Source organism: Anas acuta, chromosome 26 (genome assembly GCF_963932015.1).
Source record: "Anas acuta chromosome 26, bAnaAcu1.1, whole genome shotgun sequence".
NCBI lineage: Eukaryota > Metazoa > Chordata > Aves > Anseriformes > Anatidae > Anas > Anas acuta.
In genome coordinates this window covers 3,275,856-3,302,515 of record NC_089004.1, presented here as the reverse complement: position 1 = coordinate 3,302,515, position 26,660 = coordinate 3,275,856, and the positions used below count along the sequence as shown (strand labels likewise).

At 52.8% G+C, this 26,660-nt stretch overlaps 3 protein-coding genes across 5 annotated transcripts; 2 read left to right on the top strand and 1 right to left on the bottom strand.

The window, feature by feature from the left end:
• The first annotated feature begins 3,267 nt into the window (after nucleotides 1-3,267).
• Nucleotides 3,268-13,236, top strand: LOC137844773 (perilipin-3-like). Of its 3 annotated transcripts, none has more exons than XM_068661316.1 (8): nucleotides 3,268-3,358; nucleotides 7,965-8,038; nucleotides 8,526-8,721; nucleotides 9,299-9,381; nucleotides 9,705-10,767; nucleotides 11,201-11,397; nucleotides 11,599-11,727; nucleotides 11,820-13,236. In XM_068661316.1, the coding sequence occupies exons 1-8, from the start codon at nucleotides 3,283-3,285 to the stop codon at nucleotides 12,378-12,380; spliced, it is 2,379 nt and encodes a 792-aa protein (XP_068517417.1). In that variant the 5' UTR covers nucleotides 3,268-3,282; the 3' UTR covers nucleotides 12,381-13,236. The 3 variants fall into 3 exon arrangements, with proteins under 3 accessions (XP_068517417.1, XP_068517416.1, XP_068517418.1); XM_068661315.1 differs by having other exon boundaries at nucleotides 11,817-13,236; XM_068661317.1 differs by having other exon boundaries at nucleotides 3,334-3,358; nucleotides 7,906-8,038; nucleotides 11,817-13,236.
• A 386-nt stretch (nucleotides 13,237-13,622) lies between these two features.
• TICAM1 (TIR domain containing adaptor molecule 1) lies at nucleotides 13,623-17,557 on the top strand. The gene is made up of 3 exons (XM_068661318.1): nucleotides 13,623-13,825; nucleotides 14,310-14,428; nucleotides 14,916-17,557. The coding sequence occupies exon 3, from the start codon at nucleotides 15,105-15,107 to the stop codon at nucleotides 17,286-17,288; it is 2,184 nt and encodes a 727-aa protein (XP_068517419.1). The 5' UTR covers nucleotides 13,623-13,825; nucleotides 14,310-14,428; nucleotides 14,916-15,104; the 3' UTR covers nucleotides 17,289-17,557.
• Nucleotides 17,558-19,936: 2,379 nt separating this feature from the next.
• On the bottom strand, nucleotides 19,937-24,159 carry FEM1A (fem-1 homolog A). Its single transcript, XM_068661319.1, has one exon. It carries the CDS (start codon nucleotides 23,920-23,922, stop codon nucleotides 21,874-21,876), a length of 2,049 nt encoding a protein of 682 aa, XP_068517420.1. The 5' UTR covers nucleotides 23,923-24,159; the 3' UTR covers nucleotides 19,937-21,873.
• Nucleotides 24,160-26,660: the final 2,501 nt, after the last annotated feature.

Below are 26,660 nucleotides of genomic sequence, written 5' to 3'. Positions count from 1 at the left end.
AGCCCAAGGGCTGAGCCAAGGAACAGAAATCAGAGCTACGCATGCCTCACCCGTGAATCATCTCTTCTCGTGCCTGTGTATGTGCCCTGGGGAAGGTGACCACAGCATCACGGCAGATTACTAATGGAGTAAAGGCCACGGAAGATCAACAAGATCGTGTCCGCCGCAGTAGAGGAGCACTGGCAGAGGAGGTGTTGGATGGGGCCTCTGGTCCCCGAAGAGATGGTGCTGAGCTGTGACACCGCAGAGCAGGGAAAGGAATTGGGCCTAGTGCTGGGGACCCAGCATCATGGCCTGATCCTTCAAATCCTCCACGTACCTGCATGCTGCCCTCTCAACAGGGCTGGGAGAACTGAGAAGCACGTAGCTGGAGACGCCTCGTCCACTGGCAGAGCCCAGGACACTGCTGAAACAAGAGCTGTACAGCTAGCAGGGCTGCAGAGGAGCACGTTTTCCCGGCTGCCAACAGGCACAGGAGACGGGGGTAATGTCTGGGATCCTTACCAGAGGGATTCTGTCCCTGCCTTGATGCTGCAGCACATGTACAAAGGCTGCGGAGTTACTGGCACAACGCTGCCCGTTGTGGGAAGCACTGCCTGGTGCCACAGGGCTCGCTCCCTCCAGCCAGCCCGACTCCCTTTCTCTTCCCCAGGCATGTTTCTCTGCCTCCTCCTACACCCTTCCCACACTCACCAAACTTCTGATTTTATCTTTGCGTTAAGTATATGGCATATATACAGTACCAAGAATCACAGACGGGATCGTGCAAACCTTTGCTCTGGAATTACAGGCTCCAAAATTTCAGAGTTGTTCAGGTCTCCTGCTGCTCGGGAGCTCCAAGCACTGCTATTTCGTCCTGGGTCACTAAAATCACACTCCAGATATCAAGCACTGTCTCATTAATTATAATTACCATTGTTATCTCATGCAAACCACCTGCCACTTACACGGCACATGGGACTCCTCACTTCTGCACGCATTCATCTGTGCTACATCGCAAGGCACACGAAGATGTAGCGTGCCGATAGCGCTGTGTTACCCATCCAGGTGATGAAATGTAACCTGCCTTGTGAGACTTTCACCATCACCACCACAACTGCCGTGCTCAGGCTCTTCACACCCATGAACCAAGTGACAATTTGCATCGCTGACATTTTACCTGAGGACATAGCCCACCGTCCATACACAGGACAAACACCGAGAAAAACACAGGGCTCATTTCGTGATACCTGGCTCCTGAAATTAAAACATTTCATCACATCTTCAGAGGATAGACAAGAACATCCACCCCTTCCCCTGTACACATCACAGCCTGTAAAAGCCACCATGTGATACCTGCTAATCAGCCTACGAGTTAATACAGGACACCAAACACTTCAAATTTGCAATTTAACTTGTGAAAAGAATGAGATCAGAGGGACCGTGCATCGCCGGGGAGTTTGTTAGATGACAGGTCCCCAGGTTAAGCTAGAATAGTAAGTTTACTTCACACAGACACACACAAAAAGTCTTCTCATCAGTGCAGGCAGTAAACCATGAGGCAAAAGCCACAAGCTGTAGCTGGAGAAGTTCGGAGTGAACATTAGGAAAAGCTTCTTCATTAGGAGCATAACACAGTGCTGGCTGTGCGAGGTCTCCATCCTTGGGAAGATTTTCACAACCCAGCTGGACAAAGCCCAGCTTAGACAAAGCTTAGACTGCCGGACCTGCAGAGATCTTCAGCCACCAAATCCACAGCAAGGCTGACTCAAGTAAGGAGGGGGATTCCTTTTAACCTCAAAGCCAAGAAGTGATCATTGTTGACATTTTTGTTAGCTTAACAGTGCATTTTCAAAACAGATCGACGCTCCCAGTGCCTCCATGGCTTACCGTGGGCAATGCAGAGAAGAGACCCAAGGTCTGCTGCATCCACTGGCCAAAAACAAGGTGACTCAATCGGTTTAATAGCCTTAGAAGACCTTAGATAATTCTTACCTGTGCCTCAGTTTCCTCCCCCACGGATCTCAAAAACAGACAACAGGAAGCTTAATTGATAGCTTCAAAGCAGCTTGTGAGATCTGAAGATGAAACGCAAACAGAAAAGCAAAACATTGACTAAAAAAAAAAAAAAAAAAGCATTATTTATTATTTCAATTCAAGTGCCCCAAATTGCCCCAGCCGAGCTCAGAGTCCTGCATTGCTGGGCACTCTGCAAAGTGTACACATGGAAGGCGACTCCTGTTGTGAAAATCACTGCAAGCTTGAGAAGCGGCACGTCTCCTCACCACCTATTTGCCGTAGCCAGCCACCGGCTTTGAGCAGGAGGGTGTCTTACTCCCCTGGGTGTTTCAGCACCCTGGCTGCAGGGCAGGAGAGCTTTGCCAAGGGAACACCACGGCTGAGTCACAGCCCCCATGCCTGCTGCTCTGGGCCTTCTTCACAGTGCCCGGTGCCAGGTGAGGAACAGCTCGAGAGCGGCTGTAGGAACGCTGTGCCGCCCAACCCCAGCACTTTCCAACCACGTTCCTGGCTGCTAACACAGCCGCTCTTCAAAAAAAACCCAAGGGCAAGCTGCCTGCCACCGGTGGCTGCCCCTGCACAGCCCAGCATGGGAGGGCAGCAGGACGGATCCTGCTCCAGCACCTCCCAACCTGCACCAAACCCCAGGCTGGGTTTGTTTCACCCCATGGTGGGCACAGCCCACGCTCGGATCCTTGTCCCTAAGAGCACGGGCACACTGTTGGAGGGTTTGTAGGAACACCTCGCTCTGCCTGGGCCTCACCGAGCTCTCAGAAACAAGGAATTGCTTTTGGCACAGCATGGCAGTGGGCGGCAGCGCCCAGCTCTGAGATATCTGTGGGGCTGTGGGCACAGGAGCAGCACTGGGGGGCTGACGGCCGGGCCCCCTCCCCAAGCACCAGGGCAGGCCCATCTCCCCCGACCCCATCTCTGACCCCATCTCCATCTCCCCCTGACCCCATCTGCATCTCCTCTGACCCCATCTCCCCCTGACCCCATCTCCATCTCCCCTTGACCCCATCCCCATCTCCCCCTCCCCTTGACCCCATCTCCGACCCCATCCCCATCTCCCCTGACCCCATCTCCCCCTGTCCCCATGTCCCGCAGGGCCCCCCGTGATGCCCTGCCACCCACACCCCCTATTGGGGACCACCCAGCCCCGTGCCCCCCCCACCCCAAGCCCCTCTGAGGACCCCCCCCCCATGCCTACAGCTCCCACCCCCCACTCCCCATTGGCCAGGGAGGGGCCCGCCGTGCCCCAATTGGCTCCGTCAGCTGCTCGTCATGCCCGTGGGGTATTTAAGCGGGGCGAGGCCCAGTCCTACCTGTGCTGCTGGTGCTGCTGGAGCTGTGCAGGCAGGTGAGGCAGGGCTGGGGTTTGGGGAAAGGGCTGGGGTTTGGGGTTCTGGGAGGGAGCTGTGGCTTGGTCCCACGTGGGGGGCACTGGGGGCTCCCCAAGGGTGGCTCCTGCTGTCCTGGGGGTCTGCAGCACCTTGCTGTAGGGGGCTCTTTGCAGCCCTGCTGGGGTGGTGGGCTGGGGTCTAAGCTGGCTCCATCTCTGGGAATGGTTCCAGGTGCTGGGGGAGAGCCCTGAGGCTGTAAGAGCTCTCTGGGGGGCTGGGTCCTCTCATTTCTGCTCATGGGGCTGCTCTGGGTCCCTGCAGAGCATGGGGTCATGTGCTGCCTGTGCTGCTTTCTGCTGTCTGGGGGTTGGAGGGGGACTTGGGGAGGGTTGTCTTGAGCTGGGCTTCTCGAGAGCCCCAGGTGGCATCTCCAAATGTCTGTGCTGCACGTGGTGTGCCTCGGGAAGGAGGTGAAAGGCTCCAGATACATCCCACAGACTTCTCCCAGCCCCGAGATGAGCTCTTGGCAGCCATACAGAGCCCCGAGCCGCGTGCAGGCAGCTGCAGATCTGAAAGCTCTTCCATGCGTGTTGGCTGGTGGCGATCAAAGCAGGGTGAGGGGTCTGCAGGAGGCCCCACCACGCGGGGAGCGCGTGATGTGGGCACCCCACGGGACATCGCCGCTGACCTGCGATCAGCTGGGCATTCCCTTCCTGTTGACAGCGCCGCCAGACCTGCCTGCAGCTACCTCCCAGGGATGATCAGCAGCGTAGGCATGCTAATGGCGTTAACGAAGGGGAGGGCTGGAGTGACAAGGTGACTTCTCCCTTGCTCAAGAGCAGCCCTGTCTGCAGAGGGAGGCTGCGGCCCTGCACCGTTCGTGCTGGCTGGTTGGAATGAGCACTTGACGAACTCGCTTGGTGTTTCTCAAGACTAACAGGATTCTTTGTGGCTGTGTGGAGCGGTGTGGCTGTGAAGGACTTTGTTTCTGGAGTTGGTTCTGCTGAAACTGCCGGATTAAAGTGGCTGTTAGTGAGCCAGCGGGGCATGTTTCTTGCTCTGCAAGTTGCAGGTGCAGCCCAGAGCCCTGGGAGCTCTGTGCTCGTGGTATAATCTGTAGATGGAAAATATGGGAAGGCCCAGGAGCTGTCCTACTTCGGGAAAGAAGGAACAGGGTTTTCTAGGAGCTTGGGTAGCTTAAACATTAACTGTCTCAAGGAGATGCTTAGTAAAAGGGACTGGATGTGATGTCTGATCCCCCTTGGAACTGGGGGAGTGAGCGACCCCTGCCTCCTGCTAAAATAGTGTCTCTAGTCTTTGAGGTTCCCTAATTCTGCTGACCTTTCCAGAAAGGTGGTAGAGCTGTAATCCTGCCAGCAATCCTGCATCTTAAGTCCCAGGGTCAAAGCCCAAATCACCGAATTCCCCTCCTAAATCTAACTTTGCCCTCTGAGTGTTTGCAATGCCTTGGCTGTGGGCAGTGCCGTTCCCTCTGCAGCAGGCATCCCGTGACCCTGTTCTGCTGGCTGCTTTTAGGATAACTGGGGTATCGCTGGCAGATCTGGAAAAGAATGCAAGTGAGTGCTTCAACTGCAAATTAATGCCTCTGCCCTGATTAGCCCTACTTGCTCATATCTAAATTGCTAAAATTAGCTTTGTTTTTTACTGCTCATTAAGGAGCTACCAGTTAAGCTATTGAATTAAGCATGCTAGCTATGGCTCAATCACTTTTCCCAAAATAATTAAAGAGACTTTTCTCTTCAACATCCCACCTCTCTATCAACAGGGCAATGCCACACAGGCTAGCTTTGTGGGGCAGAGCTTGTTTCAGCAGGGAAAAATAAAACCTTCTGCATGTTAAAGATCTAGTTTTGTCTGCTGGGCACTGTCGGAGGCAGAGATGAGGGGAGCTGCTTACCCCAGCAGAAGAATACCCTTCTGCCAGGCAGTGCAGTGGCTGTGATATCTGACCCACAGCAGCTTTGGTGTGCTGGTGCCAGGGCTCTTCCACTACATTCAGGCTTGTCCCGAGTTGGGCAACAACCAGTGGTTGTGTTCCTGTGCCATGCCAGAAGCGTGCCCTGGGTTTCATCTTTCTGAAACGACCTGGCCTGAGGACTTTTTCCAGCAGTGACCGAACATTTCTCATGCAGCAATGGCACGAAACCACTGGCAAGACAAAGCTGCTGTGAGAACTGCCCGGTTGTGTGAAATAAACAAAGTGGTGATGCTGCTTTCAATTTCCTGCGTGTTTTCCCCTGCGTGGGGCTGTGGGCTGGCAGACCGGACTTCTGTTTGCAACTGCCTCAGCTCGAAGCTCTGCCTTTCTCAAAGGAGTGTGAAACAACTGCTGTGGAGCTTCAGAGTGCTGGGCTTTCCTGTGATCGCTGGGCAAAGTGAGGGCTGCTCAGCACTTGTGCAGGGGAGAGCACAGAAAGAGAAAACAAAACCACGCTGTCCATATGACTCATGATGAGTCCACAGCACAACTGCTGGCATTGCAACACACCCGGGGCCTTCCTCCACAGGAGAGCAAACCCTGTTCTAACACGATTGTGCTGTGAGGATTGTCACTGCCAGTGGCATCCCTAATTAAGGTGGGCTCCTGGTATTTCAGGGGCTGATTCTAACATCCTATTTTTTACATCAACCAAGGAGTTGCTCCTGATCTATGCTAGCAACTAGAGTATTTCAATGTATTTCTTCTCTGGTTTGTTCTTTGCGATCCCTGACACCGAGGCTGGTAAGATATTCTGTGGTTTAAGTTTCTTCCACCTGTCTAGAAGTGAAGCAACTCAGCCAAGGGGTTGTTTGGAATGGTGTTGAAAGAGTTGTGCTTTGCCCTGAAACAGCTCTGCAGACTCATTCAGCCTACTCAGCTTCAAAAAAACAAATTTGTTCCTCAGCAGCACAAGAATAGTTACTAAGTGAGCAAACCATGTGGACTTTGGGACTGAGGCTTTGCACTCAAGCCCTGTTTATGCTTGGAGCAATCTTTTAGAAGCTTTCCCAGGCTGCTGAAGTGCAAGCTGTGTTTCACATGGTGTTATATTAGGCAGCCTGCCGGGCAGGTTGGTCACCAGGAATGCCCAGAAGGGTGCTGGCTCTGGGTTTCCCTCTGGAGAGGACGGACATCCCTATCTGTGATACGTCTTGCTGTGGGCAAGTGTTTGGCATCCCCGCCCTGTCTGAGTCTCACTAAAATGTCAAGTAGTTGCATATGTGACTTGCTGGGCTGTCAAGGCCCATGGTTTACCTGCTGAGAATTTTCTTAGTTGTATTGTCAGCCCAGAGCCAGAAAATGTTTGTCTCACTGTTTGTTCTCCAGCTTTCTTGTGCCCAGAGCAAATGGGAATCTTACCCAAGTCAGAGTTGATGACAAAGTGTCACAAATCATCTTTTTTTTGGTGAAGTCTGTCCTGGGAGCCTGGAGTTGTCCTTGGCTTGGGGATCCTGTTTATTTTTTTCACTGGAAAATGTTGTAGGAATTGTAAGAACAAGGGTTAACTGGTGTGTGAGGAAAGCAGGTGCTGCAATGAAGAGCAAGTGTGCTGAAGTCTCTGCTGTGCCCGACTGAGGCAAGATGAGATGTAATCTTGGATTTATCGTGGCACTGGAGTGTCCAGATACCAACCAAGTTCCATGCTCGGGAGGTCGATATTCATTTGAGATATTGCATCATTTTTATATTTCAACTTCTGTAGTCTCGTTAGGTAATGAGAACACATCTAGGGCTTAGTATCAAGGGAAGTAAAGGAGAGATTTGCCCTGTAGTTCTCCTAGCAGCTCAGCTGGATGTGGACACAAGCTTTGAAGTAGATGATTAGAATGCTACAGCAGCAGAAGATGACCTTCCATTTTAGGAAAAATCAAACCTTTTGATACCTCTTCCAGAGCTGCGAGACTTTCTGTTGCTGGAGTTGGTAGTGATGAAGAAGAGGCATGGTGGGACTACTCTAAAATGAGTAATTAAAATGAAAATAGAGTATTGGGAAAGCTCAGATGTTTCTTCAATAGTTCAACAATAATGGAGTTTGAAACAAACAATGAGTTCATCTTGTGTAATTTGAGTTTTCATTTCAAAACTTATCGTAGTTAGATTTCATCAGGGCTTAGTACAGCAGTAACCTGTCACATCTGAGGCAGTGTTCACGTAGCTTATGCCACTAAACCTGCGTCTGCAGGGTGCAGCTTTCCTTCCTTCCAGTCCTTGGGCAGTGAAGAGCCCATGCAGTGGGAATCTGAACCAGGAGTATTGTTGTAATGTTATTTCTGCATTATCTCTGCAGAAGTTCTCACCTACTTCTGACCCCGTATCTTCGAAGCAAGACAAATGTTACCAGTAAGAAAACAAGTAGGCTGCTTTGTTTAAAGTATCTAGCTGTGTGGGGGTTGAGGGATGGGACTGAGTACAGCTGTCCTGTAGAAGCATGTGGACACCATGCTTTATAGAGCCTCCCAAATATCCTCACTTTCTTGTAAGAAAAATTAGTGATTCCACGAAGTTCCTGCACTGTGCTGGATCTTGACTTTGTTGCCCTCTGCTTTTCAATGGTTTTGGTAGGATTGTAGTTCACTTGAGGAAACTGAAGTTGTACTCTGTGACTACTTCTAACCTTTCAGCTGCAGTTGACTTCACTATGGCATCAAAGAAGACCATGCAGAATCTGCCAGAGGCTGAGGACCAGCAGCAAGAGGTAGGTGCCAGATGGGGGTACTCAAACACGCAGCAGTTAAACTACCTGCTGACAGCTATGGTGGTTAGCTAGCTTGAGTCAGCATCTCAAAACCACGCTGGGAGTAGCAGGAAAAATTAACCAAATGAAACCGTGGCTAAATCTAAACACAGTACTGAAGCAAACTTTTCTTGCTCAAGAAGAAATTCCAGCGCTGGCTCAAATAATGCAAATAATTCTGAAGTGTTAGCTGTTATCAGTCCTATTTCTACATCTGGGCTTGACAGTGCTAAAATCCAGTGACTCAGCAGTGACAAGTGTACAGCTCCAACTTCTAATCCTGGCTTGCTGCTGACAAGGATTTGTCTTTGGGCAAATCCCTTCAACTCTGTACTTAAAAAAGGGTGATGAGATGGACTGGGTGTTGCTGTGGAACTTCTAATGTCTTGTATTCACTCCTCAGCTTGAGGCTGGGTCTCAGAAGTCACTTGTTTCTCTCTGGTTTTAGAGCGCTGTCGATCGGGTGACCAGCCTGCCCTTGCTCAACTCTGCATTCAACCTGGTCTCATCTGCCTACAACCACACCAAGGAGACCCATCCTTGCCTCAGCGGCGTCTGCAATGTGGCTGAGACTGTGGCTGCTGTTGCAGTAGGGAGTGTGGTCGGTGGGGCACAGCCCATACTGAACCAGCTGGAGCCACAAAGTAAGCAAGGAGGCTGGGGAGACCCTCCCTGCACGGAAGGGAGTAGGTGGCAGGGGAGCTTCAGGGGCCTGTCGGGTGATATCCATCTCCTTCAGCACACTGTTCATGTTAATTACAGCACTGAGTCATCCCCTGTTCCCAGCTGTTCAATAAATCCACTGAGTTGGATGTATGTGATATTACTAGCAGAAGTAGTCTGGCCTCCTGTCTGTGGGTTCTTTGAGTCAGGAAAAACTCCTCGCCTTTCTTTCACTGCTCCAAGCTATCAACATCCCATCTGGTATTACCAGTGTCCCTTCTGGATGTTGCTCAGTCCCTTATCCCAACCCTTTAACCGTCCTGCTCACCAGAGACAAGGACTGTACTACTTGGCGTGAGGAGCACCTAATTGCTAGAAAGCTGGGAAGGCAAAATGGAGACTGAACCTGCTTGAACTGAAAGGCTTGCTCACTTCTTAATGAGGCACCCCAGAGCAGTGATTTTATTTGTGTTCATAAGTATCCCATATTGGTCATTATAGGGTCAAAAATCCCTTTCCAAACTGAAGACTAAACTGGTACCTCTCCTTTTTGTCTAGTTGCACTTGTGAATGAATATGCTTGTAAGGGATTGAATCAGCTGGAGGAGAACTTGCCTTTCCTTCAACAGCCAGCAGATAAGGTAAAGTAAAAGCTTTTCCTGGGGAAGCCATGGCTTGTTCCCTTGCTTTTTGGAACTCGTGTGTAAAGAAGAGCTTGGGGAAATAACCTCGAGCAGCACTGCTTTGTGAGATCAGTCCCTGGTATGGGCTAGGGGACTTATTGCTAGCTGATAAGGGCTGGGGATATGTCTTCAGCATGTGGGAATGAACACAGCCTTGTGGGACACTGGGAAAATGCACCTGTATTTACAAGAGCACAAGCATGGTTTAGCCACGTGCAAAAGCTACTTCAGGGCTTATTTCAGGAAAAAAAATAAAATCTCTTTGCCCCTTCCTGTTGTAGGTAATCTCAGACACCAAGCAGCTGGTTTCCACCAAAGTGATATCTGCCATGGATGCCGCCTGTGAGGCGAAAGAAGCAGTGGCTGATAAAGTGACTGAAGCTGTGGATCTCACAAAAAATGTTGTTGGGGACAGCGTTAAGCTGACCAGGTCAGTGGTGGCCTCCAGTGTTAGCAGTGCTGTGGAGGCTGCCCAGGGTGCCAAGGACCTCATGACCAACAAGGTGACTGAAGCAGTGGACCTCACTAAGCACATCGTGGAGGACAGCATTGGCCTGACCAAGTCTGCGGTGGCATCTACTATTGTCAATGCTGTGGAGGCTGCTCAGGGGGCCAAGGAGCTCATGACCAACAAGGTGACAGAGGCCGTGGACCTGAGTAAGCACATTGTGGAGGACAGCATTGGCCTGACCAAGTCCACAGTTGCTTCCACGATTGTCAATGCTGTGGAGGCCGCCCAGGGAGCCAAGGAACTGGTGACCAACAAGGTGACTGAAGCAGTAGACCTCACTAAGCACATCGTGGAGGACAGCGTTGGGCTGACCAAGTCTGCGGTTGCTTCCACTATTGCCAGTGCTGTGGAGGCTGCCCAGGGTGCCAAGGAGCTCATGACCAGCAAGGTGACGGAGGCTGTGGACCTGAGTAAGCAGATTGTGGAGGAGAGCGTCGGACTGACCAAGTCTGCAGTGGCATCTACTATTGTCAATGCTGTGGAGGCCGCCCAGGGGGCCAAGGAACTGGTGACCAACAAGGTGACAGAGGCAGTGGATCTAACTAAAGTGGCTGTTCAGGATAGTGTTGAGAAGACCAAATCAGTGGTCACTTCTACGGTCAATACAGCCCTGGATGCTGCGTTTAACACCATAACTAGCAAAATAAACACAGCGCTTGAGCAGAGCAGAGAGGCCATCCAGGAGAGTGTGGAGATAACTAACACAGTGGTGAACAACAGTGTAAGCAAAGCCAGGGCGGTGGGCCAAGCGGTGGCAGGTGGTGTAGAATCTGTCCTGGGCATATCAGAAGATCTGGTGGATCAATACCTCCCCATGACACAAGAGGAACTAGGTGAGAAAATGGTTGGCTGGCGGTTGTAAATGCAAAGCCTTTCCTACGTGACTAGAGAGCACCTGATGCTGCAAGTCACCTGAAGTAGGCAGGTAGCTCTGAATTTGTCATCAACTTGGCTTTGTCAACACTGACTGTCCACGTGCTACAGGACAGAGTTCAAGCATTTGCTAGCTGCTTCTTGCCCTTTTAGCCTCAAGACAAATCTATGGGTGTCTGCTTCAACCTATCTGTCAAGTCTGTTTATCTGGAGAGAACCCTGAGTGGGGACTAGCCTACCTTTAACATCTGAGCAACTGCAAACGCCTGGTGTTTATACAGCAAGCTTCAGCCTTCGTGTCTTACAATGGGAGCTCTTACCTCTTTTTTTATCCCTGCCCTTTGCAGCTGAGAGAGTGGAGCACATCTACATCTCTGTTCTTATTTCCTCCAGGTAAACTTGCCACTGCTGAGGGATTTGGTATGGCTTCTGTGGAGGAGCAGAAACAGCAGCAGAGTTACTTCGTTCGTCTGGGTTCCCTCTCTAACAAAGTCCGCCACAGAGCCTACCAGCACTCCCTGAACAAGCTGCAGCATGTTAAGCAAAGACTCCAGAACACACTCTCGCAACTACAGCTGGCAATAAACTTGGTACCAACATGTTGTTTTTTTTTCCCTTTTCCTTCCATCTGTAGTCTTCCTGCTGTAATAGCCAGATGTAGGTGCTTCTTCCATCCTGCACCCAGCTGTATGTCCTTCTGGGCCTCTCTCTGTCTGAAGTGCTTAGGACCACTTCTGCTTCACTGATTGTATGTGCTTGCAATCCAACTCCATCTCATTTTTCCCCATCAGATTGAATCTGTGAAAAAGGAGGTTGGCCAGAAGCTTCTGGATGCTCAAGAGAAGCTCCATCAGCTGTGGGTGGACTGGAGCCTGACCCAACCCAAAGGACCCCAAGTTCAAACAGCCTCCCAGGCAGAGGTATACCCATGCAGGTGTATGTAATCAGGCCTCTTGTGGATGGTGTGCATCTCATCTGCTATAGTAGTTGAGCTATATTTCTTTCCCAGCAGATAGAATCACGGACTTTAACTATGCTGCATATCATCACCCAGCAGCTACAACGTGCTTATGAGAACCTGAAAGTCAGCATCCATGGCCTCCCCAGCAACATTCAAGAAGCTGTGCATCAGGCCACTCGAAATATCCGGAAGCTCCACACTTCTTTTTCCAGTGCTAAGTCTTTCCACGACCTGTCTAGCACCACCCTGGCTGAGAGTCGGGACTATGTGGTAGAAGCCCAAAGATCTCTAAATGACCTGCTCCAGTACGTAACTCAGAACATCCCTCTTAACTGGCTGGTGGGTCCCTTCAGGGCAAGAGTGAAAGAGGATAGCAGAAAGGAGAAGAAAGATACAACTGAGATAAAATGTCCTGCCTTGGAAAAGGCTGCTACATCAGAGGAGGTGGCTAAGATGCCTGAAGAACCAAAGGGAGCAAAAACAATTCTGGAGGAAGTGTGTGAAGTGCTAGAGAAGATAGAAGAGAAGCTAGAGAGAGACATGGAGGTGGAAATGGAGGTTGCATTGGCTGCAAAGGAGCTAGTAACTAATGCACCAAAGGAAGATCTCTGAAAAAATCCATCCTCTCTGGCCAAGGCCCCTTGGCTAGAATGTGACTTGGTCTTTTAATCTTGCACCCAACTGCTGATCATGCCAGGAGTGCCTGTCCCAGGCTGAGCGTACAGTAAAATGTAGTTTGCGAGACTTGATAACCAAGCAGGGGTGATTCCATATCTTGATTTTATATTTTTTTAAGCATGCTGCTCTGAAAGGGGAGTTGGAGGGCCTGTCCTTGGGACTTCTAAGTCAGCACAGCTGTGTGTGTGAGTGCCTAACTCTGGGTGAGAAGTGATCTCAAGTTAGTTTTAATGGTGGGTTTTTAATGAATTCATCCAAGCTGTGGAGATTTTAAAGAGGATACTGCACTTGACCTTTAGTAGAGTTTCCCTCCTACAAGTTTAAAACTACACACTACAGACACTACTTCCTTTCTGGCTGTTGTGCTTCCTGAGAAGCTGAGCCCTGCAGCAGACCAGGAACAGCTGGGAGCAAGAGGCTTCTTCTCAAAAGAGACTTCTCAGCAAAACAGGTGGTTTTTCACAGAAGAAACACTTGGCAAGGTGGGATTTTTCTTTTAAGGGTGCCAATTTGCAGTGGGACTGTCTTTCCTAGTCATGTAGGTGATTTCAGGAATCCTCTGTGTAACTCTGTCAGTGATGTATTTTGCAGGTTTTGCCAGGAGTTATTCTGCCGTGTTTATAGATATTCAGTCATTAAAATAGAGATAGATACTGCTATTTTTTCCAAGCAAACAATACCTTGTAGTCATCTGTAATACAACTTATTTTGTCCTGGTATGGCACCATTGCTAGGATTAGAGTAATGGCAAAGAGGCTTCAAAATAAAGCTTGAACTGCTGTCAAATAAAGGTGTTTCTCCTCTGTCTGTAAAGCTGCAGCATCGCGATCTTTCCCTTAGCAGTGGGGGGTGGGAAGCTTGCGTTTAACAACTCCCTTCTCAATATTTTAACCCAAATGCTCTTAGTGGGTCTACTGTCTGCCTCAAATTTAGGAAGAAAAAGATTTTGGCAGGGCTGTCTGTCCCTGTACCCTGCAGTATCGGGTTCCTCTCTACTCCTATCTCAAACGTTTTGCAATGCCATCCCAGAAGCAATGCCCACAGCCTCTCGCTAGAGGAAAACGCCGGTGCCCAGGCTCGCCAGCTTGGCTTAAACACTTCATTAAACATTTTAAAGTCTCCACGAGTCCTCCAGGGGGAGGCTGGGCCTACACCCGAGTGGCTGCAGGAGCCCGGGCCCTCCTGGGCCCGCTCCGCCCCGGCCCTAAGGCCTCGCCCCGGCCGGGCCCCGCCGCTTCCTCGCGGGCTCCCAGGGCCCGGCCCCAGCCCGGGCTGGGCGAGGAGAGGCCGAAGCCCGGAGGTCGAGACCCGGAGGCCGAGGCCCGGCCGGGATTTGCGGCGAGGCGGCCCCGGGGAGGCCGGAGCAGGACCCGCCGCAGGTAGGCCGGCCCCGGCCCCAGCCCCACCGCCGAGGGGGGTGGTAACAAAACGGGGGGAAAAAGGTCTAAAAGGTGTAAAAAGAAAAAAAAAAAAAAAAAAAAGGTGCTGGGCTCCGCGGGAACGGGGGCACGTCGGGGCTCTGCCCCTCACGGTGGGGTGAAGCGGTTGGGGGGCACAGCGAGAGGTGGCAGAAATTGGGGTGAAAGCCAGGCCTCTCGCTGAGTCACAGCGGAAGGGCACCGCCGGGTTTCAAAGTCCTCCATCTGCCGTTTCGAGTGCCCGGCCTGCCTCTCCTTTCCTCCCTTCTTTTCCTCTCTGCTTCACAGAATCACATTTCACTGAAGGCGCCGTTTACTTCCTCAGGTTTGGCTTGAGCTCATTCGTTATGCAATTAGAGGATTTTGGGGAGATGTAAACAATTTGAAATTACAAACTTTCCCCGGCTGGGTGCTATTTTTAAACGTCACGGCTTCCTTTAAATAGAGGGAGCGTGGCCGTCATGCTGTGAGGAGCCTCCGTGAGCATCCCTCGGGCTGCCAGCACCGCTGCCCTCCGGTACCGCCAGCGCTGCCGACTCATTTAACCCCGCTCAGCCGGCTCCGGTGAGTGCGAAGGTTTTAAGGGAGCTCAGGGATTAGATGCAGACAGAGATCGTGACAATGTCCACGATGACATTAGATACCCTCAGAGCAGATTTGTTGGGCTACGGGCCATCAACGTCCTGGCAGGGTGTGAGTGGTTTGGAAGGGGTTCCTCCAGGCACGCTTTATTCCCCAGCTGCCCGCTGCAAGGAGCCTGTGATGCCCCTGGCATCAGCCGCTGCCCTGGAGGAGACGGGTGCTTGGATGTACCCACGTAGGTTATTAGTTTAGCAGTTATTTGAAAACAGCTAGAACTAACGTGATAGGAAAGCGCAGAGCTTGTTCTTTGCTTAATAACAGAGTTGGAGCAATGCGTGGAGCACATCACGTGCGCCGGTATATTTGTAAGCACTAAATGGATGCAAAAATATGTCAGAGCTGTGAGGATGAGCCTGGGAGCTCCCCGCCTCGCTGTTTCTGATCGTGTTGCGCTGTGTTCTTTCCACAGGTTCATCTGGCCCCTTCTTCAGGATGCAGCCGTCCCTGTTCTGAGATGAGTCCCTGAGCAGCAAAGAGCTCCTGTTTGTGCAGCACATGAAGTACAACCAGGACATCACAAAGCACAGAGCTCCAAATGCTGTAATGCTTTTTCCATTCGTGCTGCTTCAGTCCAGCATCTGGGCCACGAGCTGATGAGATGGCACAGAGCGTCAAGTTCCAGCCGAGCTTTGAGGACGTTCTTAATATTCTATCCCAGATCCCACAAGATAAACTCCTTGGCCTCAAATATAAACTGAAGCATTTGGTATCTGGGCGCAGCAGCACACTACTGCAAGCCATGGTCCTGCTCATTCTGGGACAAGAAACAGAGGCAAGAATTTGTCTGAATGCCCTAGGAGATGACCAGGCAGCCTTGTATATCCACCAGACCAAACTGGGCCCTGCAGGACTGCAGAAAGACGGGGAGAATTTGCAGCCCCCCCAGCTGGATGCAGGAGCCATGGAACTTCTGGCACAGATCTACTCGCTGCTGGCAAAGGAAGAACTGTGCAGTCACGAAGCTGTGGTCAGAGCTGACCAGGCTGCCACCACAGCCTGCAGTGCCAGTGGGGATGCTCAGAGGGATTCACAAAACAGCGTCCTGGCTGGGGAGCAGGAAAAATGTGGCCCAGCTATCAGCACTGGGGGTTGCGACAGCAAGTTTCAGACACTGAGATCTGATGTGAGCACAGGATTTCTCCAGAAGACCATCCCAAACAGCATGGCAAAAAGCTCCCCGGTGCAGATTAGAGCTGCCTCAGACCTCTCAGGCCCAAGGACCTTGCACTCCTCACTGAGCTCTGCTTCTCTGACCGATCTCCAGATCAGTGAATCGCCCACAGCTATTTTTTGCATGCAGCCTCCTTCCCGTGAGCCCAGCCGGCTGTGTGACAAGGACAGCAGCAGCGCGAGGCAGCCTGCTGGAGGCAGGCAGAGCCACAGCCTGCAGGAAACAGGCTGGGCAAGCAGCTCCAGCGCTCATCCCGGGCTGGACACAAACGCCCAGGTCCCCCAGGAGGAGGCGGCTGTGCATGTCAGTTCCTGCCACCCGTCTCTCCCCATTCCTGAAACACCGCTGCCCACGCTAGGTGCTGTCAGCCAACCTGTTGAAACCAGCGACGTTTCCAGCATAGCGCCAGCAGAGCCACCAGCACCAAAAGAAAGCAGAGACCAAAAGCAAGAACTATCTGCAGGTCTTCCTGATTCAAGACCCACAGTGGATGTTGGTCCTGCCTGCGTGCCCACAAAGGACTCCTCTGTTCCAGTGAGCACTTCCAGCTCTGCACCTGCTTCCACTTCAGCCTGTTCTTTTCCTCCTCATACCTACTCCTCTTCAACCCCTTCCCCTCCTCTTTACGCTACCCCTTTCAGCTTACCACATCCTTCTCCCTTCCACTCACCCCCTTCTCCAGCCTGCCCTCCTCCTTTCCAAACTGCCAAAGCAGCATCGGCAGCAGAGCCAGACAGTGGAGAGGGAAAGTTCTTCACTTTTGTTATTCTGCATGCTGGGGAAGACGAGCGTGTTGCCCGTCGGGTGAAGAACCTGCTGGAGGGCATGGGGGTTCCTAATGGTGCTACGTTCTGTGAGGACTTCCTCGTGGCAGGACACGGCCGCCTGACCTGCTTTCAGGATGCTTTGGAGAACTCAGCTTTCATCATCCTCCTGCTGACCAAGAACTTCCTGTGCCACCTGTGCATGTTTGAAACAAACTCAGCTCTGATGGAGTCCATCCAGCGACCATCCAAGCACAACTCGGTCATCCCTTTTGTACCCAAGGAGAACCCCCTGGAGCGCAGCGAGATCCCCAGCATCCTCAGCGTGCTGGTGCCCTTGGATGAGAACTCCCTCGGGTTTGCCAATGTAGTGAAGAACACCTTCACCCCCAGCAAGATCAACGAGAGGAAAGCCATGTGGTGCCAGATACAGCAAGTCCGAGAGCACAAAAGGAGACAACAGCTGTACAAGGATCACTGCCAAACCCTGCAGAACTTGGGTGCCCTGAACCTCGGCTCCTTTCCCCAGGTGCCTCTGTCAGAAACACCGTGGCAGCAGCTGGGACAGTTCGTGCCTCACCAGTTGCCCCAGCAGTGCTGTCCCCCTTGGGCCACGTACCCGCCTCCCCCAGCTGCTCACCAGGCTGCCCAGCTGGGCCCCTCTCCTTCCCAACCGTTTCACCTCCCGTCAGGCTACCACAACGCGATGCCAGAGGCAGGGGGTGCCCAGCCCATCATCATCCAGCACGCTCGAATGGTTCAGATTGGGAACCACAACACCATGCAGGTGGAAACCGCCGCAGCAGCCCCGCAGGACAGTGAGAAAGAATCCACGGAGAACTCTTGATCAGAGATGCAGGAGGTCAGCCAGGGCCAGAGACATTCATGTTTCATTTCAAATCCTAGATTATATTAATTCTGCTTTCACTGGGGGTAAAAGGTACTATTTCTGGGAGCACAGGAGAAAACCACCTTCTGTTGCAGTGGACAAAAGAGGGTGCACTCTCCTGGGGCTACCATCCATGTGCTTATTTTCAACTAACTTAGAAAACTCTTCTCCTGATTTTCTGAGGGTTACCAGGAGGTTTTAGAAATAAATTTTAATTGATTTGTGTTTCTCCAGTTCTTTCCTGCAGAACTAGGAAAGGGGCAGTTGGGGATGGCTGGAAAAGGGCTCGGCACGGTCGGTCGTACCTCTGGAGTGGAGGGGGCGGGGGGATGGCACAGCTGGGCTCTGCTTCACAGCCGGGTGCTGACCAAGTGATTTGAGGAAAAAACCTTCAGGGGATGCTTTGGGGAGTCACTGTGGCCTCCAGTCAGGGTGCTCAGCACCACGGGGTGTTCTGGCAGTCCTCTCTGCTCCTGGTAGCACGGCACGCTGCTGGTCCTTTGTACCAATGCCTACTTTGTGTGCATGGCGTGCTCCCCTTGCAGCAGCGCCGTTTCCCCCACCCTGTCCCAAAACATGCTGCACAAAACTGGCTTCAAAAACGTGTGAGAGGCTGCAGGCCCCTGGGCTGAGGAACCAAGAGATCAGTGCTCTCAGTTCCCCTCTGAAACTGCAGAGAGAAGCTTTGTGTTTGTGGAATAATTCCCGTGTGCCCCTGGAGGCGTGGTTTAAGGACAATATTTCTGTATTTAAGACAACCCTGTTTGACTCAAAGGGCTGAGATAACACATCAGGCACGAGGCTGAGCAAGAATCTTCGCAGTAAAGCTTTGGAAAAGCAATTACTTGATGAAGGCAGCACGGACAGGGGGGAATTTTGGAGGATGTCTGGGGGCAGCAGTGTGTTTTCCACTCTTACCTGTTTGTAAGAGGTCAGAAACAGGATCAGGCCCTGTCAGAGCGGCTGTTTACAGAGAAACGTCCCCTACCAAGATTACCCCATCCATTTGTTACTGCCTTTCAGGGAAAAGGTGGACTCTGAACCAAAAGAGGTGAACAGGAGTGGGGAAAGGCCGGTAATGGGGGAGATGTCCTGCAGGCCCCAGGCACTGGCTGTAGGATATGGGCTGCCCCTGAGCTTTGAACACCAGGAAGGGATCCGAGGCCAAACGGCAGAGCCCTCGCTCATCTCCGATGGTTTCTGCCGCGGCGATTTGCCTGGTCTGTCAGCAGAGGTCAGCCCAAAGCCACCAGGCGTCTGGGAATGGGACTGCTGCCTCAGGGAGCAGAGCCAAGACAACAGCAGCCACGGCCCCGGGGGCTCTAACATGTAACATCGAAGGGCCCAGTGACAATGGATTAACTCATTTATGCTTTATAGAGCCTGTCGGGAGCCTCCAAGTGACCGGGTTCATGAGAAAAGAAAGCTCCTAGTTTCCCTTCTCTCCGTCACCTTTGTTTGAATAGGTGTTGTGTTACCGCACCTCCCGGCACGCTGCAGTTGCTGTGCAGCCACCAGGACAGTCGCTCCCTTTGGGAGGAAACATTTACCTCCCTCCTTCCCCAGCCATCCTGCCTTCTATAAATAAATGTCACGCAAACCTGGTCAGCTGGAAGCTGCTCTGGCTTGTGCACAACCGTGGCAGCCACGCTGAGTTTGCCACGATGGGAGAAACAGAGAAAGACACAGCAGCAGAGTGTGGGACACTGCAGGATTGTTTGGGTGCTTTTTTTTTCCTTAAGCTTACTGTGCACGGAGGGCCAAGAGGCTCACGGGTTACTGGCAACAACTTCCACCTAAGAGCCACAGCCCTTTTCAGCTATAGCTTTGCTCATCTCACATGTTCAGGGCCCTCTTCGCTGCTGCTCACCCTGCAGAGGAAGCTTTGCCACCCAGGCCTGGTTTCCACCAGAACGCACGCGTGCTTGTGACCCTCTGATTCTTGCCCAGTTTCTCTGTGAACCTGAGAAATGCTGACCTGGTGCCCCTATCCTGATGCTCGAGGCCACTTTTAAACACCGATCAGATGTCATTAGCAGGCTCCAGAGAGCTTCTGAGATAGAAAGGCACCAGCAATGGCTCCAGGAAAGCCCTGGGTGACTTTCTCGCCCCTTCTGCATTTCTAAAGAAACCTTTTTACGGCCTGCTTTGTCAAGAGAAGTGACCACAGGTAAGGGATTTGGGTATATTAGAAGGGAGAAGAGCACCTCCTGGGCTGCAGAACAAATAAAAGGCAGACGTTGCATTCATGGAAGTGCACAGAACGGCTCCTGGAGAGAAGTGTGCTGCAGGAGGATCTGTAGCCCTCAGTGATGAAACCCCATTCTTTGTCCAGGATAATTGCTCAGCTAACAAAATCATCCCTTCCCACTGCTTCATTTACATCAAAAGATAAAGCAAAGTATGTCAGGAAAGGTGTCCTCTCAGTGTCACTGTTACCCTTTTTCAGGGGAAATGTTACAGCTGCAGCAATTCCCATGAGGAAATTCAGGTGAAATAAAACAATCGAGCCCCTTGATGGCAAACGCCCAGCATTACCATATCCACCAGGGCACCATCCCTAGGAAACAAGCGAGAGCTGAAAGGAGAGGCTTACCAGCAAGAAGTCCAAGGCACTTGCATTCTAGCAGCCATTTTTTTTTATTATTATTTAAAGTTAAGAGCGCTCATCAGCTCACAAATTAACAAATTCCATTCCTGCAGTTTAGATCGTTTCAGCCAAAATGAGGGAGAAAAAAAAAATAGAATGCAGCTAAACTATGTCTGCACTTTACATCTCAGTAAAAGTTAAACCTCCTCGCTTTATAAATAAAAGTTATAGTTAACACTGCAAAATGTAACGGCAGATCTACGGGATCTGTAAGGGCAGAGAGCACTGGGTTATTGAGGCTTATGGATACGCTGGCGTATAAATACACGTAGAGAAGCTTCAGAAGCGTATAGTGCATGGTTGTTGATCAGGGTTCTGCACTCCCCATCTTGCCCTTTCCCAAAGCTCTGAGGCAGCTGTTTCACCCTCCACCGTGCTTTCCATCCTGCCCGGGGCCAAAATATGAGCCACGGGGTGCCAAAGCCCAGTCCCTCCCCCTGCAAGATAAACTGCTGGAACAGCCTCGTGTTTACCACTGCTGTTTACCACCGAGAAGGGTTCTGCTAACGGAGGCAAATACCTACGCTGAGACTACGAATTTAAAGAGAAAAACCAAGCTGTGTGTGGATTCCAATTAGAGAAGGGAGCTTGTCTGAACAGAAGCCAAATGAGATTCCAAATTCAACCCCTGAAGTAGCACCACGCTCAGTGAAGTTACAAAACGAGTCAGAAGCCAAAACCAGACGCTAAGAACCCCCATGGAGAGGTCTCAGAATGGGCTAACTGCCAGAGCCCCCTGGGCTGACACCAACAACCTCAGGAGGCCCCTGTAACTTGCATTTCCTTCTTCCTTCCTCCTCCAGACCACCCTCATGCAAACACCCCACACTCCCTTGCTTTAATAACCCCCCCCCCAGCACCTCCCTCCCTACAGGTACCTCCCGTCCTAGCAGGGTGCCCACGAGCACCCCCTCACTGACGGTTCAAAGCGCACGGCTTTGGCTCTGAACCCTGGTGACACCCACTCTGCACAGCTCAGCGTGAGCATCTGCTGGGCTCTGGGGCTGAAGGACCCCACCCGGGGGAGTTAACGCGTGCAGGGTGGGCAAGGCAAGGGCCTGAACTCCACACCAGTTTTCTAAGGTCACGGTTTTTCCTCCCCATTTGTAGAAACCAGTTATCTAGCGATGTGACTGTATAACCAGAACTGACCTTACTACATCTTACAGGATGGAAGTAGTCTTGCAGCATAGATAGGGCCTGGCTCTAAAAGAGAAAAAATAACTCAGGTTTATGCACAATCGTTGACATCTCAGGCCTTTAACACCACTTACTACATGGCCAACCAAGAGGGGGAAAAAAAAGCCCTCAGCATACCCAGCCCTAGTGTCATGCAAGGCAACTACCTCAGCAGGGAACGAGCCACACGGCCGTTAGACTTTTACTGCACCAAATCTGAGAAGGGAGTGGGGAAAGAATTAGTTGGGAGGGATTTTATTCCTCACCGGCATTCCTATCTACTCAGTATTTGGGATGGGAGGGGCTAGAGCACGTATGTGATGTGTAGCTGCTCCAAAGCTTAACGCTGTGTTAATCCAGCACTAACGGCAGAGGCAGCAGGTCCCAGGGATCTCCATTTTCCTTCCTTCTCAGGGCAAGACGGTCGGTAGGGGAAAGGGCAGGGGCTGCAGCCTCCTCTGGATGCAGTGCACTGGAGGTATCTAGTACCTGAAGATGCCAACACTGAGGGACAGCCACGAGCTCGAGCCTGCTCCTCCCCTACCCCTGCACGCGCCAGCCTGACGGTGACAGCCGAGGACGAAGCTCGCAGCCCCTCTCAGCGCGGCGCCAGCCTTCAGCATCCTGACAAGGATGGCCCGAGATCTCAGGCTGCTCAACCTCTTCGGGGTGAAACAGGTGAGGGGAAAGGCTGGGGGCTTCAGCTCGCCCAGCCTAGTGCAGTTCAATGAAGGCTTCCAGTTCCTCGGGGATGAAACCCTTGTAGGGAATCTTGTGCTTGTCCAGGGCGCGAGCAGCAAGGCACTGGAGGGTGATGTAGTTGAAGGGCTGCATCATGCTCTTGGTGAGCAGCTTCTCATCCAGCAGCTCGTAAGCAGTCTGCTTGAAGGCATTGGTGGCGTCCATGTGGGCTCCAGCCTCCATCAGGGCACTCATGATCAGCGGGCAGTTGTTGCGGGCAGCGACGTGCAGTGGGGTGTTGTTGTCGTAGTCACGGCTGTCCGGGTCAGCCCCGCACTCCAGAAGCAAGTTCACGACGTGCAGCGAGGGGAACTTGCCCACTGGGTAACGTCCCACCGTCGTGGTATCTTTGTCCACAGCCATATGCAACGGCGTGAAGCCGTTCTTGGCCCGGGGGCTGCACTTCAGCAGGCGGTAGATGGTCTGGCGCTTCTGGTGTTCCTGCTCTGGGGTGCACTCCACCTTCTCCAGCAGGAAAACCAGGTGGAGGATGATGGCCAGCGTCTTGGTGAACTGTGCCGAGTCGACTACGGGGTCCTTGCCGTGCACAAGCGCCCTCTCCACCTCCCGGACGCCTTTGCTCAGTACTCCCATGAGATCAGAAAAGCCCAAGTGGGTCGCTAAAGTGCCTTTGGAGCGGTCCTGAAGCACGTAAGAGAAAAGCTCAGCAAAGGAAAGGAAACTACTGGCAGTCATCGGGCTGAGAGGCTCCAGGTTGCCTTGCTGCATGTCCAGAGCGTACTTCCACAGGTTAATGCAGCGCTCGAAATTGCCCGAGTCAGCATAGACTGCCCCTCGGTAACGGATGTAGTAGGAAGTGTCTGGGTGCGAAGGGCCCAGGATGCGCTCTCTGATCAGCAGCGCCTGCATGCGCATCTCGTCTGGGTCAGTGATCAGGGCTTCCAGTTCCTCCAGCGAGCTCACTTCCCGCGAATAGTCGTACGCCAACACCAGCTGCCGGGGCTCGGGTTTAGGCAGGTACTGCCCGCCCTCATAGCGCAGCTCCATCGCCCTTCGCCAGTACTTGTGGGCTCCCAAAAGGTCTCGTTTCTTATCCACAAACGTGGCACCCAGCAACTCCAGCGCTTCCACAGCAGCCTCTCGAGTGCAGAACACGTTAGGAACCTGCTGCTCATCCTGACTGGAAGCTGAGGCACAGCATCTCTCACGCCCCTCTTCTTCGCAGCCCTGAGGAGTTTCCCGACCGGCACTGCCGCACCTCTGATGGCTCCCACCTGACGCACAGGTCCCGTTTTGGTTCCCGGCCACCTCCTCTTCCTCCTGCTGCAGCCCTCCCTGGATGAGGTACTCCACAATGTTGGTGTGACCGGTGACGCTGGCCGCTAGCAGCGGAGTCATGCCGTAACCATCTTTCTCCATGCGAGCTTTGGAGCGGAGCAGCAGCTGCAGGATCTCCAAGCTGCCAGACTCAGCGCAGTCATGCAGGGCCGTGTTCCCCTTCACGCTCCGGCGGTTGACATCAGCCCCTTTCTCCAGCAAGTACCGTGCAATCTCCCGGTGCCCTTTATAGCAAGAAATCATCAAACACGTGTGTCCATGCCGGTTAGCCACTTCCAGGTCAGCCCCACGCTCCCCGACCAAGTAACGCACGATCTCCAGGTGCCCATCAAAGCAAGCGGCCCGCAGCGGCGTGGAGTTGGTCAGCGTGGTCTGGTTCACCGAGGCGCCGTGATCCAGGAGGCTGCGCACCACCCCCAGGTGCCCGGCCGCGGACGCTGCCCATAGCGGCGGGGCCCCCTCGATGGTCTCCCCGTCGAAGTTGACGGAGCCGCCCTCCTCCACGCGGGCCCCGCAGTGATCCAGCAGGTACTCCACCACCTCCAGGTGCCCGTGGCGGGCGGCGATCAGCAGCGGGGTGCTGCCACCCCCGGGGCCGTCTCCACCTCCGGGTCCCGCCGTCAGCGCCTCCAGCTCCTCCCGGCTCCGGCTGCCCAGCAGCTTCTGCAGCAGCTTCAGCTTCCCATCGCGGGCCGCGTTGTACACGGCCGTGCGCAGGTCCATGGCGACGGGGGCCGCGGCGACCGCAGCGGCGACCGCACCGGCCACCTCCTGGCCATGGACCGGCTCCTCCGCGCCCCCAGCTCGGCCCGGGGCAGGCGCTGGGCGAGGGCGGCCCCCAGGGGACAAGGAGCCGCTACGGGGCCGGAGCCATCCCGCCGGCCGCCCCCCGTCCCGCCGCAGCAACCTTCAGTCTCTTCGCCCGGCCGCCATCTTAGGTTGGAACGCGAAACAAAATGGCGCCCGAGCGGGGCCGGCGGTGGGGCGGGAGGAGGATGATGGGAAATGGAGTCCCGCGCCCCTGAAGGATCCGGGCAGCCCCGCGGGAGCGGCTCCCCGCTGGACTGCATTTCCCGGCAGGCAGCGGGAAGGGGGGTGGTGGCCGGATACTAGGAGCGGCGCAGAGATCCCGCGCGGGGCACCTTGGGAAATGTAGTCCGGCCGGGCCCTGGGGACAGCCCCTCCCTAGGGATCCCGGGGGGGGCCGAGCCGCGTTTCCCAGCGGCCCCCGCGCTGCTGGGCTGCTGAGGGCGGGAAGGGGCGGGGAGGGGAGGGGCGGGGAGGGGCGGGGGGGCGGCCGGGCCGGCCCCAAAGCGGCCCCAAAGCGGGGCCGGGGGGGGCGGGGAGCGGAGCCGGGCCCGAGCTGTGGCAAAAAGAACCGGGGCAGCGCAGCCCGAGGCCGCTGTGCCAAGCAGAAGTGCTTTAAAAAGCGTTCTGTGACATTAATAGGGACACGTTTCATCGCAGGTTTTATTTCTGATAAATTCCTCGAAGCGATCAAACCCCAAAATAAAACAGCTGCACAGCGTGGTACAGCGCCAGCCCGGCACGTTCTTAAAAATCATTGTCGTGTTTGAAAATATACAGCTTGTTTGCTGAGGGGACACTGGTCTGGAGGTAGCCGAGCTGCCCACCCAAGCACCACACACGGGTTAACTCCCCTTGATCCCTGCCGTAGCACAAGATGTACAACTTGGTACGTTCCTGAATGGCAACACGGAGCGAGGGACAAATATCTAACGCAATAGTTCAGATTAGGAAAGCTTTAGTTACCAGAACCTATTTTTAGGGCAGAAGTCGAATTTACGGTGCTCTAATCTTTGTATGGGGAATTGGCACAAGGTTTCTGCTGTTGGGTCTTATTTATAGCTGTTTCTTCTTTCCAGGGAAATAAGATTAGCCTCATTATTTCCATTGCTGTTACTCTGTCTATCATTATTATTATTCAGTCCGTCCATCCTTCCACCCATTTAGGTCTTGTCTGGAATTACCTAGGATTATCCCGCTAATGCGCGTTGCCTTCACACCGAATATCATTTTTGTTGCTAAGAAACTGCTTTTGCATAACAGACAGCGCGGGCCTAATTTTCACTCCAGCAGCTGTTAAAGTCAACGGGAGCAGCAGGTGCTCGGCGCTCCTGAGCCGGAGCCAAAGTGTCCGTGGCAGAATTCCCACACAAAGTCTGACCGTGCACGCGAGCGTGTCGTCCACGTGTGCAACGTGCCCGGGGACAGAGCAGCTTCACGGGTAAAAGAAAACGAGCAAAGGTGTCCTTCCACCTCCGGTGTGTGCGTGCAGTGCAAGTGCAGCTTTCTGTGCGCCACAATAGAAGTGGTTGCATGTGCTGGAAGCTATTTGAGACTATTCCCATGTCCCCTCTGCACACAGAGGTGCAAACACACACCTGTGTTCACAAGCTAAAAAACACGTTCTCAAACGTAGATAGCTGTCAGCAATGAGTTTTGGGGCACGTGGTCCGTTTTAATATTAACGTGAGGCTTCCTGTGCGTGTCTGTGTGCATAGCTGACGACATGGAGATGTCAAACAGCTAAAAGTGTGAGCAGAACGTATGTGTGCGTGGCGTGTACCTGTACACAGGGCTGTACACCTGCTTGTGCACCTCCGCGTGTGAAACCCACAGCACTTGGGCTGTTTGCACTGCAGCAGGTCAAGGCGCAGACACAGACGTAGTGACATTTCCTCTCCCTGCGGGCTCTTTCACGTTGCTATGGTGACCAGATGCACTCACACTTTTATCTGAAGTATCTATTAACTAAAGCTTCCTATTAATTTCCCCTCCTTACAATGGATATGGAATTCACCGGAACACCAAGTAAGCTTTTGAGCTCCCAAATTTACATCACAGCCTGCCCCCAGTTCCTGGGTGAGCTGTCAGAAACATCACGGGATAGAAGTGCAGCTGATATAAATGTGTGTGTGGTTTTTTTTTTTTTTTTTTTTTTTTTTTTATTTGGGGGGGGGGGATTTTGTTTTGTTTTGTTTTGATGAATGAAGAAACTGCTTAGTAATGAGAATAAGAATAAATAGCACAAGGAGTCTCTCAAAAGCCCTGTAGATCCTGAGACATGGATGTGGAAGAGCTGAGCCACAGTATCTCACCCCTGAGCCAGCTGAAAATGGATGATTTGGTCTGACAAGTCAAAGAGGGCTGAACATGGTGGTGGCCAGCTCACATCAGCTTGCCTTGAGCTGATGTGCTGCAACAGCATCAGCCTGAAAAGTCTGGGGCAGGATTTTGGCTGTGAGGGGTAGAAACCAGGGGCTCTGATCAGATTCCCTCCTCACATCGGTTCTCCTGCTTCCTTTGGCTTCTCCTACAGAGGTCACCACCAAAAGAATCAATGTCCCAAACCAGGGACACCAGCTCAACACCTGGCATAGACATAAATGAAGGACTAGAAACCATCACGTCCCTCATCTTCAGAGTGTGTCCTCCAC

What these genes read in the sequence shown, in the direction of transcription:
- LOC137844773 (XM_068661315.1), top strand. Translation starts at nt 3,283, where the DNA reads ATGCCCGTGGGGTATTTAAGCGGGGCGAGGCCCAGTCCTACCTGTGCT. An exon ending in GAACCAGCTGGAGCCACAAA is followed by an intron (nt 8,722 to 9,298) that starts GTAAGCAAGGAG and finishes CTTTTTGTCTAG; the next exon opens with TTGCACTTGTGAATGAATAT. An exon ending in CATGACACAAGAGGAACTAG is followed by an intron (nt 10,768 to 11,200) that starts GTGAGAAAATGG and finishes TATTTCCTCCAG; the next exon opens with GTAAACTTGCCACTGCTGAG.
- TICAM1 (XM_068661318.1), top strand. Translation starts at nt 15,105, where the DNA reads ATGGCACAGAGCGTCAAGTTCCAGCCGAGCTTTGAGGACGTTCTTAAT.
- FEM1A (XM_068661319.1), bottom strand. Translation starts at nt 23,922, where the DNA reads ATGGACCTGCGCACGGCCGTGTACAACGCGGCCCGCGATGGGAAGCTG.